Genomic DNA, 27,495 nt, shown 5'->3' on the forward strand with positions numbered 1-27,495 from the left:
TCAAAAGCAAACAGCTTTCCATTTCCCAGTGTGATTAAGTATGAACATGCAAAATAAAAGCCAATTTCAAATGGTAGATTTCTAAAACAGGTTACACAGCACAAAAGCTCAATTTAGACCACATATTTTCATTACCTATGCCTTCAAGACTGCATGAGACTGAGAGGCATGCAGGAAACAAAGAAAATACTGTTGTAATCGCACATATTTAAATATTTAAAAATAAAAATATTTTTTTAAATAGTGAGATTATAGAGTCCACAGAAATTTAGTTATGCTCAGATATCATACAATACAAAACATTTCAGTTGCTGTTTATATTATAAACATTCTATTTAGTATGCATAGATAAGAATGTATTTATAAACATGAACTATTTTCAGGATAACTGGGGACACAGGGACAAACTGCACATTTATGGAAAATGGCTTATGAATTGATAAGTGGTCCCTTGTGATGAATACCAACCTATCAATTACGATTTCCCTTCCTCTGGTATTAGAATATTCCAGGGATATCCAAATCTTTTCGGGCTGCCCTCCCCTTGGTTCCCAGGCTACATCCCTAGTGCTCCCGCCCCCACGCTCATACAAACGCACACCTCTTCCTTGAAATTAGACCTACTACAAATTCAAAACAACACCGAGGAAAGTGCTGTTGCTTTTCCTTTTTAAAAAAACTTGTCTTGCAAAGCAACAACAATGGGGCTCTTTGCCTTGGCTTCCCGTCCCTGGGCTATACAATGAGGAGAGTGTTGCTGCTTTTCCTTTTAAAAAAAACTTGCCTTGCAAAGTGGCCAGCCAGCCCACCCTGATCCTACAGCTGCCCTCTCCCCCAACCAGCCAGACTCACACACACACACAGGCCCAAGTGCACCCCCGCCCACAGGCTACACAGTGAGGAGAGAGCTGCTGTTATTTTTTTTAAAAAATACTGCCTTGCAAAGCTGAGGCAATGGGGCTCTTTGCCTTGCCACCCTCAACCCCGCTACACAGTAGGGAGAGTGCTGCTGCTTTCCCTTTAAAACTCACCAGTTACTACAAGGCATGGAAGGACAAGATCTTCCCCTGCCAGCAGGTCCAGGAATCCCTACCCCCCCCCCCACAATTCTCTGCTGCCCTGATGCTCCCAAATTCCTCACCACCCTTGATGTTTGCACTGCCCCCAGGGGGGTGGTACATCCCACTTTGGAAATCCCAAGAATATTCTAACCTATGTTTCTATAAAAAACTACATCTGAATTTAGTCAAGAAAAATATTACTTCATCAATGTGTAAACCCTTGGACAAATTAGTACATAATGTACATCTAGGTACACATTTAGGATTGCTACCATCCTTTCCTTCAGTTAAGCCTAGTGTTGACTCAGTTATTAAAGCAAAGGATAATATAATTTATTAAATATCTTCTCACATTTTATTCACAAGTCCATGGTACTTAAGAGTCATATTTGAGAGAAGTACAGATCGTTTTTTAAAGCCTAATACAGTATTATAACTGGAATATAAAACGGCTGAGGACTCTAAATGGCTTTGTCAGTGGATGAATCCTTGTTTCAAGTTAATCTCTAATTTCAGTGTTTAGGAAAACCAAGTTGCAGTGGTGTAGCCATGCAAGTTTGTTGCAACAAATACAAACAATTTTTGTCAGCACCAACGTATTCCTGTGTTAGGATCAGTAAGGCGTGGATAGGTGGAGTCCCTTTATTCTGCTTTGTTCACATAGATCAGAAACATTGAACAGAAGATTATTCCAAAAGTGTGGAAGAATGCTTATGTACTGTACTGACTGCACTGTAACAAAAGCTGAATCTTATGATTGTTTTTGGCAGAAAAGTTATTTAAAGATCAGACTCAGTTAAATAAATACATGTTGCATATAGAGAATATCTGTTATTCACTGATGCAAGTTAGTGAAAAAAATGAGTTGTTACTAACTCCACACTTCACTGGACAAAGTTTTATAAAGCATTTCCAAAGTAAATTTTTGCCTAAAGGCTACTTGCATTGTGACTTCGATATTTTGACACTTTATATAAATTGCTCTGTTTAATTGTACCACACATGATAAAAAATGAACAGACAGCAATAGCAGCTTGGTGTAGTGGTTAATAGTGGTACACTCTAATCTGGTGAACCAAGTTTGTTTCTCCACTGCTACACATGAAGCCTGCTGGGTGATATTGGGCTACTCTCAGTTCTCTGAGAACTCTCTCAGCCCCACCTATCTCACAAGGTGCCTGTCACGGGGAGAGGACAGGAAAGGAGCTTGTAAGACCCTTTGAGTCTCCTTAAAGTAGAGAAAAGTGGGGTAAATCCAAACTCTTCCTGTCTTTTTGCTCTTCTGAAAGTGGGATTGTTGGGTACACATATTCTAGCTGCAGTTTTGTGGCTTGGTATCTGGCACCTCAATTAGGTCAAATGAAGAACATATAAGAGTAGCTCCGATGAGCAGAGAAGTGATCCATCCAGTCCAGCACTTTGTTTCACCCAGCAGCCAGCTGTTCTGAATGGCCAACAGGGCACACCTTCTCCTAACATGGCTTCCTGACACTGGTATTGCTGCTTCTGAATACGAAGTAGAAATTCCATGGAAAAGAGATTTCTTGCCAGTTCTAAAATATTTGGCAATTGCGTATTAGCAGCCTCATTTATTTAGCCTTAGTCTTAGCAAGAAGGAAAAGGAACATTCTCAATCAGAAGATGTTGGTTGCAATCCAATCATGCCTACTTGTAAGTGAGAAATGTTTAACCAATGTTTAAAATATTACAAGTCATTCTTCTTAATTTAGATTTTTTAAAACAAGCCAAATTCCTCCCGTTCTGACTATTCAAGATGAAGTAGCTTCATATTCAACAACAGCAATTGGGCTCTTTCACAAGGTTTTACTATGATTTCCCTAGTCCTGAACGTTTATCCTAAACAAAGAATTGGTGCAACACACATGTAACAGACAAGTTCTACTGTTCATCCACACCATAAAATTTCTCAATACATAATACATCTCACAAGCAACATCCCACCAATAATTCCAAGAAAAATACAACAGGGCATTTGGCCAAATTCTTCTGTATATATAGAAGTTGGTTAAATGACAGGAAGTGTACAGAAGGAATGATAATTGCAAGGACAGTTCTTTAAATGGAGAGAACTGGGGTGGGGAGAGGGTGTCCTATGCCCTAGATCAGGGGTAGGGAACCTGCGGCTCTCCAGATGTTCAGGAACTACAATTCCCATCAGCCCCTACCAGCATGGCCAATTGGCCATGCTGACAGAGGCTGATGGGAATTGTAGTTCCTGAACATCTGGAGAGCCGCAGGTTCCCTACCCCTGCCCTAGATGGATCACTGGTCTGATCCAGCAGATCGTTCTATTCCAGGGGTCTGCAACCTGTGGCTCTCCAGATGTTCACGGACTACAATTCCCATCAGCCCCTGCCAGCATGGCCAATTGGCCATTCTGGCAGGGGCTGATGGGAATTGTAGTTTGTGAACATCTGGAGAGCCACAGGTTGCAGACCCCTGTTCTATTCTTTTTGTACACTGTGAGGAGCCTTTGGTTAGCAACTTGCTCTTTGACAAGGCTCTTCTACATTTGTTGACTGCCTGGGTGGCAGAAATTTTAGCATAGCATAGAGAGGAGAAAAGTTTCTACAACTAAATTCCTGCATGTCTGAAAGATCAGAGGCCCTAAAAGAAAATTTCTCGTGCAGAAGATCTCAGATGATAACTGCAGTTAGAGCACTACTGATAAGAATGGAGCCTGATTACATCTTAGGCAGTATATGCTTAACAGCTAAGCTCATCAGACTTTCTGATCTTTCAACAACAACTAACAGGTTCACCAAACATATTCACCAACAACAGCACTTGGAATCATGCTGTTATTAAAGGAGTGGGATCTCTCACTGTGCTGGAAAACTCCCTGATCCAAAGCAACCCAAAATTTAGACACTATGCTGGTCCTAAAAATTGTTTACACTACAAAATACTACATACACACAGGCTCTAAAAATGTGCATGATTTAAGGTTCCCACCCAGCCAGTTACTCAAACAATTTATCATAGACTATGGAACTTTGTGAATACAAATCACATGATGCAAAGCTGAGGTATCCTTTTTCTTGAACAATATGTTGGTGGTCCAGACTATGCATTCAAAGCCCCACTTTACATCTCAGTGTCCCAGTGACACCAAAATCAATCCAGCATTGGCTTAAAAATGGGAACACCCTAGATCAGTAGTGACTGGGGTTGCCAGAGGTAAGGAGAAGATTTAGCCATTGATAAAATCCATTTAATTTACCCTAACAAGGTTATGAGAATGACCATGAAGGGCCATTCTCCTTTGAACAGAAAGAACATCTGGGTTCATCTTTGTGACAAATCAGAGAGGCAGGATTCTAAATAGCTTTTTTTCAGCTTCCCCCTATGCTGGGGCCACTCCCTTCAAGCACCAGTTCTGGTGTTTCCAACTAGTAGTGTCCATATCGTCCAGTTAGGCCCCTCCGCTCCTCAGAGGAGGACCTATTGGTGATCCCTGGCCCCTCTACAAGGGCCAGGGTTTTTACAGCCATGGCCCCTACCTGGTGGAACAGGCTGTCAAGGGAGATCAGGGTCCTGCGGGACTTCCAGAGTTTCCGCAGGGCCTGTAAGATGGACCTGTTCCACCAGGCATTTGGCCAGTCTGGCTAAGCACATCTGCTATCATTCCATCTGGCTTCCTGTGGGCTCAAGGGTGGGGAGGGAGGGGGAGTCTGATGCCATCTGATATTTATACTTATATGGTTCCTGATTTTATACTGGGGTATTGTGCTGGTTTTATTGTGTTTTAATGTTGTGTTTCTATGTTATGTTTTTATTGTGGCTGTTCACCACCCTGAGACTTTCGGAGAAGGGCGGTCTATAAATTTAGTAAAATAAATATAAATAAATAAATAAATAAATAAATAAATAAATAAGCAAAAAACTCAGAACAGCTATTGCAGAACACAAGCTCTCACCTGAAAAACAACACTCAAAACACAGGCAAGAGAAATAAACAACACACAGAACTAGATTACCAGAGGTTGCTCACAACACAACATAAATGAATGACAGGAGGAAGCTTAGCAATAACACTTAATGTATACACAACTACATATACATATACAGTTGCCTTGCACTGAATAAGGATTAATGACTAATAGGGAGGGCAGATGTCCTTTCTGCTCAAACGAGAATGACCCTTCACGAGCAAGTCCAACGGTTGTTCTCCACTGAGCTTAAAGACATCTGGGTGACCTTTCCTAGCAGTGTCACAGTTTTTTACTGCCTAGCTTGCCCTGCATGTGGAACAGGTAGCATTTCTGAGAATGCCACCTTGGGGGTCCTGGACTTCAACCTGTTACCTGACAGCCTAAACTTAGCCTCCAGAATCTCCCGGCTACATTTCCTAATGCCTTTGGTGCCAATGTGGACCACAACTGCTGATTCTACCCCAGCACTGTATAACAGCCTATCTAGATGAAGTGTGACATCCGCAACCTTCGCACCAGGCAGGGAAGTCACCATGCAGTCATCATGCCTCTCACACACCCAACTCTCTACATTCCTAATGATCAAATCGCCTACTATGAGGAGCCCTCCATCTCCCCGAGCCCTCTCACACATCCTTGGTGTGAGAGGATAGCTGATCACCAGCTAAGGAAGGGGTCCCATCTAAGGGAGCATTTTCCACCACCTCAGACTGGCACCCCCTGACCCCCATTCTTCATGACATCTGAAGAGATGTCATTCTGGGAGTGGGACCCAGGTGTTAGGTCCCTGTAAGTCCTGTTGATCACCCTCTCTGCCTCTCTCAGCTTCTCCAGGTTTGTCACCTTGTGTTCAAGAGAATGCACACATTCCCTGATTGCCAGGTGAACTGAATCTCCTAGTACATCACTTAGATGATGAACTGCATCCCACGATATTAAAAGAACTCACAGAAGTAATCTCAGAACCACTTGCTATAATCTTTGAGAACTCCTGGAGAACAGAGAAGGCACAGTGGACTGGAGGAGGGCTAATGTTATCTCCATCTACAAAAAGGGGGAAAAGAAGGACCCTAATAATTACAGTTCAGTCCGCCTGACATCAATACCAGGGAAGATTCTGGAGCAGATCATTAGACAGATGGTCTGCCAGCACTTAGAAGGGAATACTGTGATCACAAAAAGTCAGTATGGATTTCTAAAACAAAAGTCCTGCCAGACCAATCTTATCTCTTTTTTTGATAGAGTGACAAGCTTGGTAGATGAAGGGAATGCTGTGGACGTAGAATACCTTAGTAAAGCTTTCGACAAGGTGCCCTGTAATATTCTTGCAAGTAAGCTAGTGAAATGTGGACTAGACAATGCTACTATTAGATGGATTTGTGATTGGTTAACTGATCGAACTCAAAGAGTGCTCATTAATGGCTCATCTTCATCCTGGAAAGAAGTGACTAGTGGGGTGCCACAGGGATCTGTCCTGGGCTCAGTGCTATACAATATTTTTATCAACGACTTGGATAATGGAATAGACGGTATGCTAGTCAAATCAGCAGATGAATTTTGTACATTTCTTGTACCAAATTAGGAGGGGTAGCTAATACCCCAGAGGACAGAGTCAGAATTCAAAATGACCTAGTCAGATTACAGAGCTGGGCCAAAACAAACAAAATTAGTTTCAACAGAGATAAATGTAAGATACTACACAGGCAGAAAAAATAAAATGAATAGATATAAGATGGGTGACACCGGGCTTGACAACACTACATGCGAAAGGGATCTAGGAGTTTTAGTAAATCATAAACTAAACATGAATCATCAGTGTGATGCAGAGGCCAAGAAAGCCAATGCAATTTTGGCCTGTATCAATAGGACTAAAGTGTCAAGATCGAGGGATGTAATTGTACCTCTGTATTCTGCATTGGGTAGACCTCACCTGCAATATTGTGTACTGGGCACCACAATTCTGGGCACCACAATTCAAGAAAGACATTGACAAGCAGGAACAGATCCAGAGGAGGGCAACAAAAATGACAAAAGGACTGGAGTCCATGCCCTACAAAGAGAGACTTAGGGAACTGGAGATGTTTAGTTTGGTGAAGCGTCGGTTAAGGAGTGACATGATAGCCATGTTTAAATATTTGAAGGGATGTCATGTAGAAGAGGGAGCAAGCTTGTTTTCTGCGGTCTCAGAGACTAGGACATGGTGTAATGGATTCAAGGTGGAGGAAAAGAGATTCCACCTAAACATTAGGAAGAACTTCCTGACCGTCAAGGGCTGTTTGACACTGAAATTCACTGCCTCTGAGAGCGGTGGAGTCTCCTTCTTTGAAGGTTTTTAAACAGATGTTGGATGAACAGATGTAGGGACTGCTTTGATTAGTGTGTTCCTGCATTGCAGGGGGTTGGACTTGATGGCCCTTGTGGTCTCTTCTAATTTTAATCTGGATCCCTTTTTGTTGTTTTTGTATCTTTGCAGAGATGTTGTCTGTAGGGATCAGGACATGTTGGAGATGCATAGTCGATTGGAAGTGACTGAGATCCAGCCTGATGACCCTGATTTCCAGGGCGTTGATGAGAACTTGGGGTTGTTCGGGTGACTATCCACCTTGGGCAAATTGATTCCCCAGAGTGGCCCCCCAGCCTGGCAGACTTGCGTCTGTGAAGATTAGCGTCCTCTGTGAATGAAAGTAGACTTTCCCCTGATTCAGATGTAGTTGAGACATCCACCAATGTAAGCTGAAGTGACTCTGGGATCAAGAGAGGGTGGTTCCTTTTTTCCATGATGTCCACTTGGGAAGGACGTAGGAATTGCTGTAGAGGTCTGGCGTGCAGTTGGCCTTGTTGGATCATATGCTGGTAATGAAGAGACCCATCGGCTTGGCGAGGTATAGTGATGTGCAACGCTTTCGTCCTTCTCCATACTGCTAGCATTGCCCTCCATGCTTAACAGCTCATTCTGGTGAGCTCTTTCTGGGCCCCGTCACGAACTTGCCTGGTATCACTGGGGGGAACATCTGTTTCCATCCAGCTTGGAGGTAAGGTATTGCTAACTGCAACCCTTTCATCTGTCTCTATGCTACTGAGGGAAAAGGAATTGCTAACTGCAAGCGTTCTCTGTTTAAGAGCTCGTTCTCCATACTACTGAGGGAAAAGTTATTGCTAACAACAAGCATCTCCTGTTAAAGAGCTTGGTCTCCCTACTGCTGAGGGAAGAGGCATTGCTAACAGCAAGAATTTCCTGTTAAAGAGCGTGTTTTCCTTATTGCTGGGGGAAAAGGCATTGCTAACTGCAAACATTCCCTGTTTGAGAGCTCAGTTTCCATACTGCTGAGGGAAGAGGCATTGCTAACTGCAAGCTTTCCCTGTTGAAGAGCTCACTCCGGCCAGCTTCTGACCTCAGCAGTTGTTTTAGAAAAAAGGTCTCCCTTGGGGAAGAAAAACTCAGTCCGCCATCTTGGAGCAACTAGTTTTGGTGGGAAAAACTCATGTAGGGGAAAAATCCCACCTATCTCCTCCCATTCCTATTGCGTGTCTCAAGGCTAACATTGAGAAGAAAGGACAATAGACAAGACACAGAAACCACAAAAATAGAGATATAACACAAAACGCTAAGAAGCCCTAAAGAGTTTGTGCACTCCCTGTCGAGGCAGGAAAAATACTGGAGCAAAATGGAGTCTAGTCCATGGACAGGAAGTGATGAAAGACTTTTTCCTGCCTCCCTGGAGAAGGGTGGGAAATCACCCAGCAAGATGTCCTCCATCTTCAGGAGAATAGTAAGTTCAAGGAATTTTGGTTAAATTAACTTATGTTCATGTTCAATTTGTGAAAACATGCTAAACCATACTAATACTAAGGACTGTTGAAAAAATCATGACTGATCTTGGAACTCATAGCTGAAAAATTGAAAAAGGGAAATGCCAAAAAATGAGCAGCATTGCACAGAAAATACTACTTACATTTTGAATACTTCAAACAGTTTTAAAAGAGTATTTCTTATCAAAGTCCTTCAACAAAACTAACCAAAATTAAGAGGAAATTAAGAGGATATAGCTACATTTCAACACTGAATGACTCAATGAGGAATTCTTGAAGGAACCCTTTAGGTCTCTGAACATTTCAAAAATATCAGCCTAAATGGTTGCACTTTTAATTTTCTCTGAAATGACAGGTCAGCTTGCTGGATAACATGCTGTGTGTGTGTGCAGGGCAAGAGGGGTGGGTTGAGTCAGAAGCCTAGAGTTAACTATGGCCTAATGCTGATTAGTCCTGGAATGCAAACCAATTTTAAAAAGCTTGAGTATGTGTGAAAAATATTGTCATTGTACAGCCAACTGATGGTGACTCCATAGGGTTTTCAAAGCAAGAGATGTTCACAGGTGTTTACCATTACCTGTCTCTGCACAGAAACGCAGCTGAGCTTCCAAAATCTTATGAGTTTGGGCTAGCGTGGATCATCCAGGTGATGGTGCTTAAAATGCTTAAGCACTAAGTACTGATCAGTAGATAAACGCTGAGTGTCTGCTAGCTTCACAGGCAATGTATTAGTTTGCTTATTTCAAGGGAGGAGAACTTTTTGACCTGACTGAATACCCTAAGACCATATTAAGTAGAATTTTAAATGGTACTCCTAACTTTGTGAGAAATGCCCCACACAGTTGGGATAATACTTTGGTGACAAAATCACGTGTTCTAAGAGACATTTGTTTGTTTCCCAAAAATCTCCCTTACATATTCCTAATTCTATGATTAAGAGATGAAGTGAACCTGCCCAGCTGAATAACCTGAAGTAATGCAGAAGTGACTAATGGAAAAGTGTTCTCACATAGTTAGAGTTAATGTTTAAAGGGTCCCTAATTAGAACCAGGAAAGCCACAGAAACTGTGCAGAACTCCACAGCAGCACACAGGGTACAATCCCATGAAGTTAAAAGTACACCCATGAAAATGTATCACAAAGTGAGAAGAACTAGGAACTGAAAATGTGTATGACAATACAAAAAACAAATCAGAGCACAGGAAACTAGTTCTGTTCAATTTAGTCCATGCATCATTAGAATAATTGAAGGGATCATCAAAACAGGGCTCAGTAAGAATACATATTCTATTCTGTCTGATTGATCTGGTCTATGTGAACAAATGTGATTTAGAAGAATCCTTACATGTAAGGTACCATAGTTCTGTAATACTTACGTGATTTGATATTGGCATCTCTGTACGTGCCATTGAGAATTGCAAGTTCCATCAACTGCATCTTTTTAAGGCTATCTTCTCCCTCTGCCTGCACAGAAAAAGGAGAAAATTAGTTCACAATATCTGCTGATTTTAAGTGGTAAATAAGAAACATGCTTGTATACTGCCACTCTATCTACTTATCACACCTCTCACGCTCCCAAAAACAGGCAACAAGTTTCCACTAGAAAGAAAGCACTGAAAGAGGCTGATCTCTCCTGCCTCCTACAAATGCTGCATTTGGCCTTTCATGGTCTTTCTTCCACACTTAACAGCTAGTTATGAAAAGTGAAACTTCATAACCACCCTTCCATGAAAAAGGGATGTATCTTTGGCTGTTATCTAATTTAGAAAGCAAGAAGTTTTAAAGCCAAGAGTGAACATGAGGACATATCAGGTTGCCTGCGGCAATTCTTCCACCCCATTAAATAGACATGTGACTAATTAATTGTTCTACAAATATTGAAGGTATGTGAGAGAACATAAACTACTGTACATACTCATGTATAAGTCGACCTGCATATAGTCGAGGCAACTAATTTTACCACAAAAAACTGGGAAAACTTACTGACTCGCGTATAAACTGAGGGTGGGAAATGAAGCAACTACTGGTAAATTTCAAAAATAAAAATAGATACCGATAAAATTATATTAATTGAGGCATCAGTAGGTTAAATGTTTTTGAATATTTATTTCAAAGAAAAACAGTAAACTAGCTCTGTAAGAGGAAAAGAGGCATCAGTAGGTTAAATGTTTTTGAATATTTATTTCACAGAAAAACAGTAAACTAGCTCTGTAAGTGGAAAACAGGGTCAAGAAAAACAATATGGTCTCAACAATAACTTTAAATGTACAAAAACCTTAGCTCAATCAGCAACCAAGCTAAAACAGAAGAGTTAAAATCCTTCAAAACTGGATTTTTGGCCAGGGGAGGAATGTTTATGTTAGTAGTACCAACACTGAAGAGTATCTTAAGGAGACCATCCAGGTTTGGTGAAGTTTGGTTCAAGGGGTCCAAAGTTATGTGTAGCCCCCATCTCCTATTAGCCCCCATTTTGGGGATCCCTAACTTTGGACCCCCTGAACCAAACTTTACCAAACTTGGGTGGTATCATCAGGAGAGTCTCTTGAAAAATCCCTGAAATTTTGGTGCCGCTAGCCTAAAAACTGCACCCCCGGCAGCCGACAAAGTAAAAACCCTAAAATATTTTTTAAAATACACCTCACTCGCATATGAGTTGAGGGGGGCTTTTTCAGCACAAAAATGTGCTGAAGAAGTCGACTTATATGCAAGTATATATGGTAATGTTTCTGCTTCTGGAAAAGTAGTAGCTTATAAATTACAAGTCAGCCCATATGTGTACAATGACTTTTTTCATGTGGATGTTACGAGTGATACCCTGTGATAGGCACACTTTTAATACAACTGAATTATGAATGACATTATAGATATGGTATATTATATTCTTGTATGGAGAGGTCTCAAACTACAAACAACAAGTATTTTATGTGGTGTTTGCATTCTCTATTGCATCAAAGATGATGAAAAAATAACTTACATTCTGAGGAGCAATAAATATGTACGGGAAACAGACCAAGCACCAATGTTCAAATGTGATCTCATAACTGAAACAATCACTAAATTCAGTTGTGAAAATTGGAATTATCTTTCATCATCAATAGATAAATTATGAACTATAAATTATGAACTATCATAATTACTCATTTGCATAAATCAGTTGTTTAAAAGATAGTGTTCACAGTTCAGATTCCTATACTTTTACTTCCAGCATGCCAAGCTCAAGCGAAAATTATTAAAAACAGGAAACACACCACAATTGGACCAGTTCCTTCTCTGCTCTCAATTGACAAATCAAGCACACTGATGCAATTTTTCTTAACCTCAGCCATTTCTACAGGCATTCTCCATTCAACCAAGCTTAAGTTGCAAGAGAAATAAAAATAGTCTTTGAAGAGGCATTATACTGCCCACACAGTCTGTACCAAGGAATCTAATAATCTGTACTGAGACATAGCTGTTGTAAGCAAATATCAACTAACATTGTTTGAACTGCTGTTTAAACTTATCCAGTTGATTCAAACATTTTATGTTCTCTCTTTCATACATATAATACTAATAATGCATATAATTATCTGTTTAAAAGCTACCTTTATTGATAAATATTCCATGATTTGAAAAAAATTTAAAATAAAAAAACTTTTTATTGTATGAACTATACACACACACACAAAAATTCACTGGGGAAAAAACTGAATATAAATCAACCCTCACCTTTGAAACAAACAATGCAAAACAATATTCTATGAGAGGTTCTCTGACATTGCAAGAAACTTCAAAACAGAGTGACTACTCTTTCTCACAATACTAGAACCAGGGGGCATTCATTGAAAATGCTGGGGGGAAGAATTAGGACTAATAAAAGGAAACACTTCTTCACGCAACGTGTGATTGGTGTTTGGAATATGCTGCCACAGGAAGTGGTGATGGCCACTAACCTGATAGCTTTAAAAAGGGCTTGGACAGATTTATGGAGGAGAAGTCAATCTATGGCTACCAATCTTGATCCTCCTTGATCTCAGATTGCAAATGCCTTAGCAGACCTGGTGCTCAGGAGCAGCAGCAGAAGGCCATTGCTTTCACATCCTGCATGTGAGCTCCCAAAGGCACCTGGTGGGCCACTGCGAGTAGCAGAATGCTGGACTAGATGGACTCTGGTCTGATCCAGCAGGCTAGTTCTTATGTTCTTATGTTCTTACTTTGTCTTTTCCTGATGTCAAATTATTCATAAGATGGCTGGACTTTCTCCCCAAAGGGCATGCAAGCAGCTAGAATCCTAAGTATGGACAACTACTCCAACACACTGAGCTTGCTATCTTTTATTTATCTCAAACCTTTGATCAATGTGAAAAAACATTAGACAGGAGTCAACAGCTAGTCACACTGTGCAATCCAAAGTGGGGGACTGAAGCCACATTGGAAGTGATAGAAGGGCTGTGCCGGCACCCAAGCCACCAGCACTGTGCAAATTAGCATGGACCCCAGCACTGAGGGTCATATCTTGGCGGCTGGCTGCCACAGCACCCAAACCTGAAAGCCCACACCAGTGTCAAGAAGGAGGACCTTACTGGGGGTGAACCTGACTTTAGTTGGCTCCCAAATGACCTTTGACCCAGAAATGTTCAGTGAGGTACACTTACATCACCAAAAAAAGGTGACATATTCATTTTCCACTATGGATTTTCATCAGTGCCTGCACCCCCGATTACTTCTTTGGAGGTAACATGGCGGCACCATCCTCGGCCACCACTCTACTTTTTCCTTCCCCCACCTTTGTATTGTACTATTGAGTTCTAAAGTAGCATTTCCAAATATGCATGAATAGTTTATTACTAGATTTGCTCTAACGATGTAGCATATCTATCACCTAATCCAGGTTTAAATGAATTTGGTATCAAATTGTAAGACTGGAGTCTGGTTGAATTTGACTTGTTTTTCTCATTAAATCTTTTCAACAGAAATAAAAAGAATTTTTCCTTAAAATAATTTAATAACATTTAAAAATGCCATTTGTCCATCTCATAGTAAGATCATCTCCACCCACCCCCCCACCCCCGCTTAGAACATCAACTTCAATATTCTCAATATGTTGTGGCTAACAATAATGCTTGAAAAATGATGGCTTTTCCATGTTTCAGCTACTGAAGTAAAAAAAATCAACAAGTTTCTAAAACTAAGGCTTATGTTACAAAGTATAAATACAATCTTTCTTTACCTTCCTATGTTTTTATAAACATAATTTTGGCGAATCCTTTGCCATACATCTTTCAAGGACTAGTTGAGTACTGGAACTCTGTAGAACACTCTGACATGTAGTTAAAAACCTAATTTTTGAGACTTTTGCTTGGGATACTCCCAACAAATGAACATTAAGAAAGAAAAGCTAAAATTTAGTATACATTCCCCAAAACACAATTCCTGGAAGGGTTTTTTTTTCCAAAATTGGGTATGTCTAGAAAATTGAAGTGTAGATTTGCAATACCTTTAGTGTACCTTTGCAATACCTTTCTAGAACTGATATAACCCAGACATGAAGTTCTTTCTTCAAGGTAATGCAACCAAAGAAGTGAAGCAAATAAACAGAGGTAGACATGAAATGAAAAGCAAGGGTTAACTGAAAAGTTACAAAATGACAGATCACCATGGCAGAAACTCAGGAGTTGCCAAATAATTGAAATGTGAAATTACTGAACAAAAATATACAACATATGACTGAAATGAGGCCTCATTCAGATGTCACAAACTTTGGTTAGTCAACCAGAATCCGCAACCTTCCTTGCATTACTTGGCTGCTGGCAAAGCCTCACGACAATAGACACCTGGCTTACTATTGATCATTTGCAATGTACAGGTAGGGAATGTGTAGGAAAATTATTTCCTCTTTCCTCTCTAAGTATTATCAGCCATCTTCCTTCACCTTGTGTCTTTCACTGAATTCTCTATTATTATTATTTTCACTCTTAAACAGATTTTTTACAGCCCTGAACACCATTTCTGCTGTTTTAGTACATGTTCTAACCTTGTTTTCTTGCAGAAACAAAATGAAAATTGGAACAAACATAATAATGGTTAGGTCACCCACCCATTTGCTCCTTCCTGTGAAACAGAACGAGCTTTAAGGGAGGGGAGCTCACATAATATGGAAAAAACTATGGTAATATGTGGGTTGCAACTGTTTTCTGTGAAGCAATTTCTACTGTGTACATTGGCAAATGAAATAAAAGCATTTCAGTAAACTTTTTTGTCCAAAGGCAATTTAAATTTCTGCTCTGGAGTTATATGATCCAGCATAGTGAGTTACCACTAGCAGGAGGGGAAAGGACCAGCAAAACAAGCCATGAAGAGCAACTATCTTGCCATTATTTTTGATAATACCAATACACATAGATATAGGAAAAATCTGATGATCATCATATGCTCTTACAGAAAAAAATTAAAATCCCTCAAAGACTCCTAAGTCAACCAAAGGTTCAATTCTAAGCAGAGTTACACCATTCTAAATTCATGGACTTCTGTATACTGAAAGAGTGTAATTCCATTTAGGGATGCATTACAAGTCATCTTGTGAATAAGTGAATTGTTCTTTTAAATACGGATAACTGGTTAAAAATGAAAACAAGATAAGGAGTAAATAGACTGTGTAAAAAAGTACAAGTAGAAAGGTAAAAAGTTGTGGATGTCCGCAAATTATTCAAGATAGTGGGAACCAAATACTGCTTCCAGGATTTTTTGTACAGCAGCTTCAGGGTGACAAGGAAGCTCTTTCTACAGATACAGCTTGAATCTTCAGCATGACCCTCAAAAACTGAATATACTCTTCAAATACCGTTACCAGGGAGGGAACCTATATGCAAAGTTAATGTTAGACTATAAAATATAAATTAAATCCATAGGCTTGAAAATATTTTAAAAGAATGCTCCATGGCAAAAAAGAATTACTCTCAATGCTATCCAAATATGTACAGAATAAAAAGACATAGTAAAAAAATCTGGTGGTTTGTGCTATGCTATATTTGATGTCTGAAATGTATGAAATACTGAAGTTTCTCTTTTGTGCTTGAGTGAAAGAAGCTAAATATAACGTTTTAATTCATGGGTATCTTATTCAGATTAGCCAAAAATTTGACTTTGGCAGCAGTTAACAAATTTAAGGGTGACATCAAGACAATAATACCACATTCTTCTTAAAGTCATCCCGGAACAGAATCATCAGAATATCAACCAATATAAAATGTTGCTGCATTTTCTTATTGTTCAATGATTTTCAGTTAGCTTCTAGGCCCAGTACAAGGTGTCAGTTTTGACTTTTAAGCTCTGTAAGACTGGGCAAAATGGTTGAAGAACTACCTTCAGTCTCAGCCTACCAACAGAGTATCTGGAGACGCCCTACTGCAGCTTGCTCTGCAACCTTAAATTTCTTAGTGGTGGTACTAAGTCTTCTGCTATGTGGCATAGGTCTGGCACCTTTCCTCCCATTCACTGGCAAAGACAATTTTCTTCTGTAGGGATTTTTATGTCAGTTAACTGTGGGTGAATGAACAGCTGATGATTCTCAGTTAACTGATGTCAGCTTTTGCTGGTTGTTTTCCTGCTTTTGTAACCTTTTTTGATTGGACAGTTGTGGGAATGTTGGTTCTGAGTGTGTTCTGCTGACAGTTTTATTCACTTTCAAGTTATGCTCAATTGGTGCATATCTGGACTTTTCATTTTCTTTTTAAATGTTAAGGCTGTATTTGTAATTAATACTTTCATATTTGATAGGACCATATTGGTAAGCAAGATATAAATGTTTTGATAAATACAAACTATCCATCCCTATAATGAATTAGGCATGCACAAGATCAGGCTGCAAACTTCAAAAATGTACAAGCCAGGACTGTAATGATATGTTCAAAACAAAACTGCAATACATACCACGCTTAGGACAAGCAAAGATAAATTGCATCATTATTTCTTTCTGCCAACATAACTTCTTATCTTTTTCAAAGGAAAATATCAGTTCAAACTATATGCAAGCAGTGCTTTTCTTGACAAATTCAGTGGTCATAATGTTAAAGGCAGCCGCGGGTGGGCGGGGGGAGCTGGAATTATCTTCTTATGGTTCCCATCACCTGGATATTTTCTACTTTAATGATACTCCTGCTAATAGCAACATTTTCAAGGATTTCTCCTTCTACTTTGACCACCACACAAGATGAAGTGCTAAAAGGGAACATTTGTCCTTCCAAGTTGAATCAGCAGTAGTATTACCATGCAACGTTATTGTGTCATTCCAAAAGCTTCAGAACCAAGGGTATTCCTGCATTGTACTGTGTAAAAGATAAAATTCTCATTCAAAGTTTGTATGATTTCCATGAGAACAATACATTTACTTTATAGATTATGGAAGCCCAAACTTAGTCACCTACGCTTGAACAATCTCAGCATCGACACATTACATTTACTTTCCACAGGGTCCCGGCTTACAGAAGCTGTCTAGTGTCAGGAGGCAATGCTAGAATCATATTGCAAAAATGAGCCAAAAGTACACTCCTTTTGCAGAAATGAAAAGTGGATACTCACTTGCTATGAGGCAAAGAACACTTGAAGCCACCAATGGATGGAGTGAAACTTTGCACCATGATACAGGTAAGCTCACTTTTGGGATCCTTGACTGCATACTAGACTGTAGCCCAGAACTGAATGACAGTTGCTCAAAATAAGGACCTGTCTTGCTGGTGTAACCCTACGTTGGGCTGATATTTTTGGTCACATCCAAGAACAATGGAATTGAGCAACTGGTTCATTTAGATATAACTAGTGAAGTAGCTAAGTGCAATACATGTGAGGACATGGTGATTTTTGGGGGGGAGGAATAGTGAGAGATTCTTCCTATAACAAACTAGATTGTTTTTGCAAAAGCAGCATTACAGCCTACAAATACTACTCAGCAGAGGATAAAAACATCAAGCTGAGAAACTGCTGCAATCCTGGTGGGATCAGCGATCATTTAGACCCGTGGTGGCAAACCTTTGGTGATCCAGATGTTATGAACTACAATTCCCATCAGCCCCTGCCAGCATGGCCAATTAGCCATGCTGGCAAGGGCTGATGGGAATTGTAGTCCATAACAACTGGAGTGCCAAAGGTTCGCCACTACGGAACAATAAACTTATAAATCACACACTGAGAAAAGCACCTGTACAGCTATGCACACATACTGCAGTACTCTATCCAGTGTTGGAGCCCTCACAGCAATGGTCAGCCAGCCTCACTCAGCCAGAATGTTTCAGTGGTGGCATTGATCCTATGGGACAGCCTGATCAAGGATGCTGAAGGGGTGTTATCTTTGACAGTTTTTAGGAAAACGTGGTAAACAGTGCCATTTTAAAAGGCATATGAGCGAACATTTATACGCAATCCAAACTTTCTGAAATATTTATTGTTGTCATTAACTATATTCTGCTTTAACACCTATTGGAACATTCTAGGAACTGCCCTGGTTCCTCCTGGAGGAAGCTGTCATCTAAATATTTCTAAACTGCCTAAACACCTGTTAAAACGTTTAAATGACAGCAGCATTTGAGAATTTACATCTTCTGGAAAGTAGAGTAAACCTTCTAAGGCTACACTTGCCCCGATGACTTGCCACTACATCCAGTACAGAGTTCAGCCTCTAAAGCTTTTTACTTTCAGTTTTTCTTATTTGAGGAAGGCAAATGGTACAGAGGTGTTACAAGAAGGGACAGGAAGTCTATGAAATTAGAATTAGGAAGAACTAAGAATTAAGAAAACATATAGAAGGAGACTATTTAGCAGAGCTCCTCTAAAATCCTGCATACTTTTCCTAGGTAGGAAATGAACTGAGGAATAGGCTGATGTTCCCCCATCACAGAAAGTTTGAAATTAAGATTTGCCCTCTTGACTGGAATTGTATTTCAGAGTGAGAAGCTCTCTTTAGCCCCTTAATAGTGAAAAAAAGAAAAGCAGACTCTGAGCTAGTGGCTAAAACTGGTTACTTTGAAAATCTGGAACAGGAGGGTAATCCAAGGGAAGAAACAGTTTGATATCAACTAGATCCCTACCTATACCAGCTTGGTTTTGTATCACCTGTTGTCTTGACTGAGCATATTACTTTTAGAAACATAATCTTGTGAAATTAGCCTTAATAATCAAACACTACATGTTAATTTAGTACAGCATTTGAACAAGAGAGCCTCCAAGAGAACACTACTGAAGCTTACACTGACCCTTATACCATAAATCTATTAGAATTCAGTATTGTCTTTTCTGACTGGCAGTGATTCTCAAAGGTCTCAGTCACAGTCTTTGATATCAACTATTGTGTGTATTATGTGTCATTAAGACACTTTCAACTTATGGCAAAACTATGACAATAAAATCCAGAACATTCTATTACTGACAGCCTTCACCAGGCCTTGCAACTGAAGGGTGCGGTTTCCTTTATTGAACCAATCCATCTCATTTAAGGTCTTCCCCTTTTCCTAACATTATTGCCATTTTTGGTGACTTGTCTTCTCATAATGTAACCAAAGTACTATAACCTCAGTTTGGTCATACTAGATTCTAGGGAAGAAGAAGAGTTTGGATTTATACCCCCCTTTTCTCTCCTGTAGGAGACTCAAAGGGGATTTCAATCTCCTTTCCCTTCCCACCCCCCCCCCCAACAAAACACCCTGTGAGGTGAGTGGGGCTGAGAGAGTTCTGTAGAGCTGAGACTAGCCCAAAGTCACCCAGGTGGCATGTGTTGGGAGTACACAGGCGAATCTAGTTCCCCAGATAAGCCTCCACAGCTCAAGTGGCTGAGTGGAGAATCAAACCCGGTCCTCCAGAATAGAGTGCACATGGTCTTAGCCACTAAGCCACTGCTGCTCAAATCAAGAGTTTAGGCTTGATTTGAACCAGAACACATGGGTGGGGGATGGGAGGTTTAGGGGGCAGAACATGGTATCTTTAGAACTCTTCTCCAAACATTTTAAATGAAACAAAATTAATCCTTTCTTCATAATTCAGCTTCCATATCCATACACAGTAAAGGGGGATACCATAATATGTGTTATCACAGACTTGGTCTTCAGCAGTACTTCCTTACACTTAACTATATTATCTATTTCCTTCATGGCTGTCCTTCCCAATTTCAGTCTCCTTATAATTTCTAAAGTATGGTCTCCTTTGGTTTATGACTGAGCCAAAAACCAAAAAAAATAACCAATTTCAATTTTTTCATTGCCAACCTTAAAATTGTGTAATTCCTCAGTAGTTATCACTTTTATCATCTCAATGTTCAGGTGTAATTCTGCTTTGGCACTTTCTCCTTTAGCCTTCAACACTTGTCGCAAGTCTTCATTATTTTCTACCAATAATATGGTCCCTTCTCCATCTTTCAAATTGTTAAAGTTCCTTCCAACATTTTCACTCCACCTCCATCTAAACTTGAGTATCTCTTTTTGTACTGCACTCAGACTGAACAGATAGGGAGACTAATAATGCACATCTATGTCTGACCCTTTTGCCAATCGGAAACCATTCTATTGTCGAAGGCTTTCACGGCCAGAATCACTAGGGTGTTGTGGGTTTTCCATGCATGGCCATGTTCCAGTAGTATTTTCTCCTGACATTTCGCCTGCATCTGTGGCCGGCATCTTCAGAGGAAGTCTAGTGTCTTAGCTTCAACAATTCTGACTTGAATTATTATCCAGTATTTTTTGAACTGAAGATGCTGAGGACTAAGCCAAGGAATAGCATAAAACTGAAACAAATACCTTCACTTGACTTACTTCTCTTAATTAAAATATAGCTTGCCAATTAGGTTTAACACTTTGAGGTTTACATTACAATAGTCTTGTTTAATGCACCATAAAAGATGCAAGATGATGGCCATGTGACTTGCCAATGCTCCTGCACACCTCTACACATCTAGACAGAATGCAGAATGATAGCAAATTGGTTTTGACTGTATTGACATTTTATTCATCATTTCATAGAAAGTATAATCTCTCCTTTGATGTTTGTTTTGTACAAGGCTGCAGTTATCTCACGTGTATTTCTTTTCCTAAGTAAGAATGGTCTCCCTAATCACTACTTCTACATTGGTAGTTTGCTTATTTTTATGTATACAATAGATTGTAAATTACCCAAGCCATACACGTAAATTATTATGTATAGACCACACACACAAAAAAGAATACTTGTCAATAATTCAGAATCAAAGTTTTAGGGTAGTTTAACATATCCTAGAATTCTTGTACAGAGTTCTTTAGTAAGAACTAGTATGTACCCAGAGCAACCCATATTCACTCATTTTGCCACAGGCAAGCTATATATTACTTCCTCAAATCTTTCCTCACAGTAATTCTGCAACCCTTCAAAAGGATGAGTAATACAGTCCATCACACTTTTTACATACGTGAGCTATAAATTACTGTCTAAATAATCCAGAGGTCCAGTGGCCCCTTAATAATGAACATTTATTTCAACATGAATTCTTGTGATTCTAAGACTGTTTAACCAAATAGACAGGTATAGGAAAATACTGCAGGATCTTATGGAGAAAGCTGGGGGGGGGGGGGGGGTTACTTATTTGTCTCACTTCTGAATAAGACTTGTATTCACTCAGTTTAAAAATATAGAATGCTTAAAAAAGATTACTTCCTTTAGAGGACAAATTTGTTAACTCTATGACCTCTTATTTTAGATATTCTACAGCATCTCTAAGTACTGGGTTACCATAGAGAATTTTAGCTATTTACTTAACTTTTTATTAGCCACTTTTGTTTGCTTGATTCTGAGGTAGTGCACCAACACTCAGATTATTTAGTGGAAGCAATAAAAATGTGCTTTTATTATAATATCTTTGAAATAATTTAGCTGAACTGGTTGAGACTTAAAAGACATTTTGGTATTGCAGTGAAAACCTCCACAAAAATGTTAATTCAATGTGTGGCAGTGGTGAAAAAGGTCATGCCAGAAATTATTAGGAAAGGGACTGAAAATAAAACCGCCCATATCGTAATGCCCTTGTACAGAATGGTGGTTCAGACTCATTTGGATTACTATGTGCATTTCTGATCACTGCATCCCAAAAGAATATTGCAGAGCTGGAAAAAGTACAAAGGAAGCCAACTAAGATTATTAGGGGGTTGGAACATCTTTCCTGTGAGGAAAGGCTCGATAGTCTGGCTTGTGGGTGGGCGGGTGGGGAGGAAGAACTATGGGGAGACATGATAGCAGTTCATAAAATTATGAATGAAGTGGAGAAAGTAGACAGACCTTTTTCTTGTCTCCCACAGTTTTTCTTATTTTATTTTATTTTGGACTTCTATTCCACTCTACCTCATCTGCAGGTATCAAGAAATAGGTTCAGGACAGAAAAAAGGAAATGCTTCTTTACTCACCAAATAAACAAACTATGGAATTCACTGTTAGTGGATGAAGTCCAAAAGCACAGACTGTTTTGAAAGAGGGTAACACAAATCCATGGAGAGCTCCATCAGTGGCTAATACTCATAGTGACTAAATGGTACCTCTGACTAAGGAGGGAGCAAGCCTCTGAATACCAGTGCTGGCAGGCAACCTCATAAGGCGGCCTTAGCTTCTCTGCTGTATTTGTTTGAACCTCCCAGGCTGGCTGGCTGTTGTGTAAAACAGTATGCTGAACTCAATGGACGGCTTGTCTAACCTAGCAGACTCTAGTTATGTTCTTATGTTTGATAGGAAACATAGCTGAAATGAAAATTTAAGAGAGACTCATCAGAAAGGCATTTTCACTCTTTTCTGGAAGATCAATCATCCTGCGTTCAGGGCTCCTTAAAGGTAAAGGTGGACTGTGCAAGTACTGAGTCATTCCTGACCCACAGGGTGATGTCACACCACGACATTCATTACACAGACTATGTTTACGGAAAAGTTTGCTATGAGCCCCCCCCCCCCCCAAACATGATGGCATCCTTACAGCGACAAGATACCCTCTTTTTGAAGACATTTTAAAATGCCATGGCTTCCAGATCAGGCTTCCAGCATAGAACTCTTGTCCAGCCCTAAAAAAGTAACGCAAAAACATATGATTTGGCACTTAAAAAGGTGTGTGGGGTGAGGACAAGAGAACTGAGCTGAAAGCCCAATCAAGCCTTTGCTGTATTTTAAAACAAGGTAGATTTGATTCAAAACACTAGTCAGTGATTTGAAATAATGGTTTTCTACAAAAAGACTCACCCTTTCTGCTATGAAGTTAATATGTAGAGCCAAATGAAGGTTTCATTTTTAGAATAATTTTTCAGATTAGTTTTACAATTATATAAAAATTACTGATTTAATTATACTATTAGAAATACATAGGTAGATAAGTATGACATTATTGAGAGATGAACTATCTTCAGTAACATCTGGGAGATGAACTATCTTCAGTACCATTTGGGCCACCAGGCCTTGCATTTCTTTGTCACAGTGTTTGCATTTTGCGCACCTGCAAGCCTTACAATAGATAGAGAAATTTCATTAAAATATTTTCAAACTGGGTCTCTTCTATGACCTGCTGCCATTACAGATTTCTCCTCCAGGGAGAGAATAACATGATAAACCTCAGGCTACATGCACACAGAGATCCCAAGACTTGTGGAGTATGCTGGTCGAAAGGTTTCATGTTCATTTTTACTGCTTCCCCCTCCCTTCTCAGTTCCATATGCAAGTCTATTTCACTCCAAACAATCTTCTCTTCATTTAAGTTCTTGAAACTTAGCACAAGAGGTAAGGGGCTGATTCTGCATACACAGGTTTGCAAAGGAATAATGGGATTAAAGTGTTTCTCAACTCTGCAGATTTATTTTATAATTTTTTTACTGTAAAGAAGAAGCATGTTATCTCTGCAGACACAAATTCACAGTTTTGAGAACTATAAAACCAAGTATCTATAATATCTTCTAGATAGAAAAATTGCCCAAAATAATCTTACAGAAACCTCTGGAAGAGCATGACATCATGAACACATTAATGGAATTAATTTACTAAAAGAATTAAACAATGCATGAATATACAGTCTTTTGCTACACAGTTAAAAACTAATCCTTATTTCACAATGAACAACCTTTGAACAATAATTTATCTTACATAGAAAACTAAACTAATATATTTCCTCACAAACAAATTTATTAAAAATTTCAATTTAAAAGAACTGATTGAAATTTAAAACTAGTTTAATTTTTCTTTTAAAAGTCTAAAATAGCTACGGCAGCCATGAAGATGCCATCATGTTAAGTTTTGCCTGAAGGATCCCTGACAGCAAGATGCTTGATCTCTTTCCAGAAAAAAGCACAAAATGCCTTTCTGCTGAGTCTCCCTTCCATTGCCATTTCAACTCTCAAGTTGTGAGAATGGAGAATATGCCTAGAATTGTATTTAATATTAAAGAATCAGGGATTTATATAATCAGAGATTCAGGAAAGTTTTCTCTGTAGGTCAACTGGTTATGCAGGCAAGCAAAAGATTATATCACTAAGAAAGATCTTGTCACTAAGGGCAAAGATGTGACAAAAGGACATATCTTATAGACCTGTTTGGCATAACCAGCTATATAAGATGGCCTATGTGAAATAAACACAGGAATGAAAAGATCAAAGATTAAGAGAGGAATCTGATCAGATAATTGAAAATGTGTTTTTCTATATTTTAATGAACACTGAAATAATGAGATATGTCTATATGTATTCTACTAGAATCACATATTATATTTGTCAAAATCATTTTAACCTTTTAAAGTTAATAAGTTGTATGTGAAACCCTTATACCTTAAGGGTGTATTTCTCTATGGGAAAACCCACTCTTAGAAATGTTGGGAACTAGTTATCTGGATTGAAAACGAGAAAGACAGAATTCAGTTTATTCTTGCCCCTTGCATATGGGCAGAAAGAAGGGAAATTTCAGCTTGTGTGCAAAGAAGGATCAGACAAGCCAATTTGATTTTAATACTGAAGAAGAAAGCATATGTGGGAGAAATAGGATTATATGGGGTTATGATTATGAATTATGACATATATATTCTTTGTATCTATAAAAAGAGGAAGTCTTTGTCTGGTGGGTATGACTCTCATAGAGAGGCACCCTGTGTTCTGCACAGTAAAACCAATCTTTCTGTTTAAAGCCTGATTCTTTGGTATTTTTCCTTACCAGTTTTTATAAACGTAACTGCGCAGGGCCTGACAAAGTATAAGATATAAGACATTTATTTTGGTCCTTAATTTGAAGTCTTAAGGATCATAACATGTCTCCAAAAGGGACTTCTACTTCACAATAACTATTAGAAATTAATAAATCAGTTGTTAAATGGGCTGATGCTGTGACAAATCACACTATACTTTTGAAAGGATGGTGCCACATTTCAACCAGTATTGGTTGTGATGCTGTTTAAAATACCTGTTTTTATTATGGTCCACAATGTGTTGACATGGTGACAGACATGTGGCTCAGATTAATAATTGGCAGGTTCATCAAATTTTAAGACCAACAGGACCATACACGTGATACTGGTCTTCTTCTGGTAGTATTTTGTAACAGCATTGCACAATTCATATTCTGTAACAGCATTGCTTTATTCACGAATTTCAGAATAAGCTACCCAAAAGCAAAGATTTTTGATTACTCAGTAAGGTTTCCACAAGAAAAATCAGCTGGAGCTAAGTTACAACAAACTGAATGATTTTTTGTACCTCCTTCTTCATTTTGATAAGCTCACCAAGTAATCTCCACTTGTATATGGGAGAGGGAGGGGGGAATTAAGCTGATTTCCACCTTGTGGAGTCCCTCTTGGGCAAATGGTATATTGCTATGGAGTGTTTCCTAACCCTCAACAACAGTACTACAAGAGGTTCAGAAAATAAAACCCTTTTAAAAATTAAACTAAGTCACAATTAAACTTGAATATCTACGGAACTATTGCACTTACTTGGGAGAAAATATCACATTATTAAGTGGGACTTGCTTCTGGGTAAATAAGATAAGGCCAAGCTGTATGTTTCATAATAAAATTTATACCCTGCTCCACTTTAGTAAGTTTTTTAAAAAAAACAATTAAACATAATTTGACCATAACTTGGAGCTTTGGGAACTTTGGAAAAGATTTGTCAAAATTTGAAAAGAAGTGTCTCAATTCTTTCCATATTTAGTTTATTCCTAGATTGATGTTTTTAAACTTTTATCAGTTCATTTCACTTTATACAGAAGCTTTCTGAGGCAAGTAATAAGCGGAGGAGTCAAGCTGTTGTACAAAGGTCTTATGCTTCAGAACACTACTATTTGCACATTCTCAGTTTCTTAATGGGACTGGCTCATTTAAATCCAACCAAAAACAGCAGCAATGTTGTCATCACCAACATTATACTACCTTCTGAATTTCAGATCAAAGAGCTTCAGAACAGCATGAACTGGATGAAAGAGTATTTTAACAAAGTGCTTTAATGCCTACTGCTCTCATTCTGAATTAGAACATATTTCAGTTTGTCTACCCTTTCAAGATTCTGAACATATATGTAACCCCCCCCCTCCAATTATTTTCCCACAAAAGGAATACACATATGAGAGGTGTAATTAAAGTGATACATAAACAACTGATAATCTACAGGTTAAAAGTGGCAAAAATTTCAATTGATGTTTCCTGGAAACCAGAAAAAATTATATTTTGTAACTCTATGGGAATGCAGAATTTAGATAATCCAGCTGCTGAATAAACTGACCATGTACAAATAGCTTTGCAGCGTAGACATAATATTTAGGGAAAGGCAGTAGCCATCTGCAAAATAATGATTAATGACAGAATATATGGGGAAAAAAACTAAGCAAGGATTGGAGTTGTTTTCCTTGAGTAATGGAATGGCTATGTATCCTTTCCGCTGTAACCTTAGCTCAGAGTTGGTGTGCAACTTATGTTTCTGAAATGAATATTTTCTTTCAAATCTGTTTGATGTCTATTTTGAATTTAATAATAAAGTATTAAAAATAAAAATGTCATTTAAATCTCAGGTTTCCTTCTGGTCTCAAGAAACCTAATGAGAAAGATGGCAAGCTTTTTCAAATACATCCCTTATTGTTAAATTAATGAAATTTTTTACAAAATTAAATATTGTGATGATTGGTAAGCCTCTCTACAAATAAAATGTTCTTAAATTCACATTCCAAGACAAAGATTTTATAATCCATTGTGATTAGATTTCTTGTGTTTGTTCTAAGTTCTATACTTATACAAAAATTCCTCTACTTTCAAAATATTCCAGAATTCTAAACCTTTTGTCTTTAAAACTGAAGGAGACTCCTTCTGGTAATTCCCATTTAAATGGAACGTATCTGTGATTTTATATATATAAAGGGCATATCTGTGATTTTATTCTATTTTCAAACTGTGATGTTTTTAATTATGGTTTGTATGACATCATGAGCCATGAGGAAAGGTACAATATAAATAGACAATGTTTTTGACTAGGTAATGCTGAGACTGAATAGGCCACTAGATTGATGTGTTAAAACAATACCCAGAAAAGCTTACAAATTTAACAGATACCAAATTATAACAGATACCAAACACAAAAACATTTCTATAATAACAGCAGCAGAAAAATATAGAAGCCATTCAAACATTAACAGATCTAGTAACACCAAAACATACATTAAAATGTTACAGTCATCAAACCCAA

At 38.7% G+C, this 27,495-nt stretch overlaps 1 protein-coding gene across 10 annotated transcripts in view; it reads right to left on the reverse strand.

The window, feature by feature from the left end:
- Positions 1–27,495, reverse strand: part of QKI (QKI, KH domain containing RNA binding) — a 194,114-nt gene that overhangs the window by 11,463 nt on the left and 155,156 nt on the right. For 5 of the 10 annotated variants that reach the window (XR_007243763.1, XM_048487602.1, XM_048487596.1 and 2 more), the window contains exons 5-6: positions 10,204–10,291; positions 136–159 (exon numbers count right to left, since the gene is read on the reverse strand). Coding sequence is in view for 9 of the 10 variants with exons in the window: in XM_048487602.1 (XP_048343559.1) it covers positions 136–159; positions 10,204–10,291 (112 nt within the window). In the remaining variant the exon portion in view is untranslated. The remainder of the gene's footprint in view (positions 1–135; positions 160–10,203; positions 10,292–27,495) is intronic. The other 5 variants (XM_048487653.1, XM_048487661.1, XM_048487622.1 and 2 more) reach the window with 1 other exon arrangement.

The sequence above is a fragment of the Sphaerodactylus townsendi genome, linkage group LG01 (genome assembly GCF_021028975.2).
Source record: "Sphaerodactylus townsendi isolate TG3544 linkage group LG01, MPM_Stown_v2.3, whole genome shotgun sequence".
Taxonomy (NCBI): domain Eukaryota; kingdom Metazoa; phylum Chordata; class Lepidosauria; order Squamata; family Sphaerodactylidae; genus Sphaerodactylus; species Sphaerodactylus townsendi.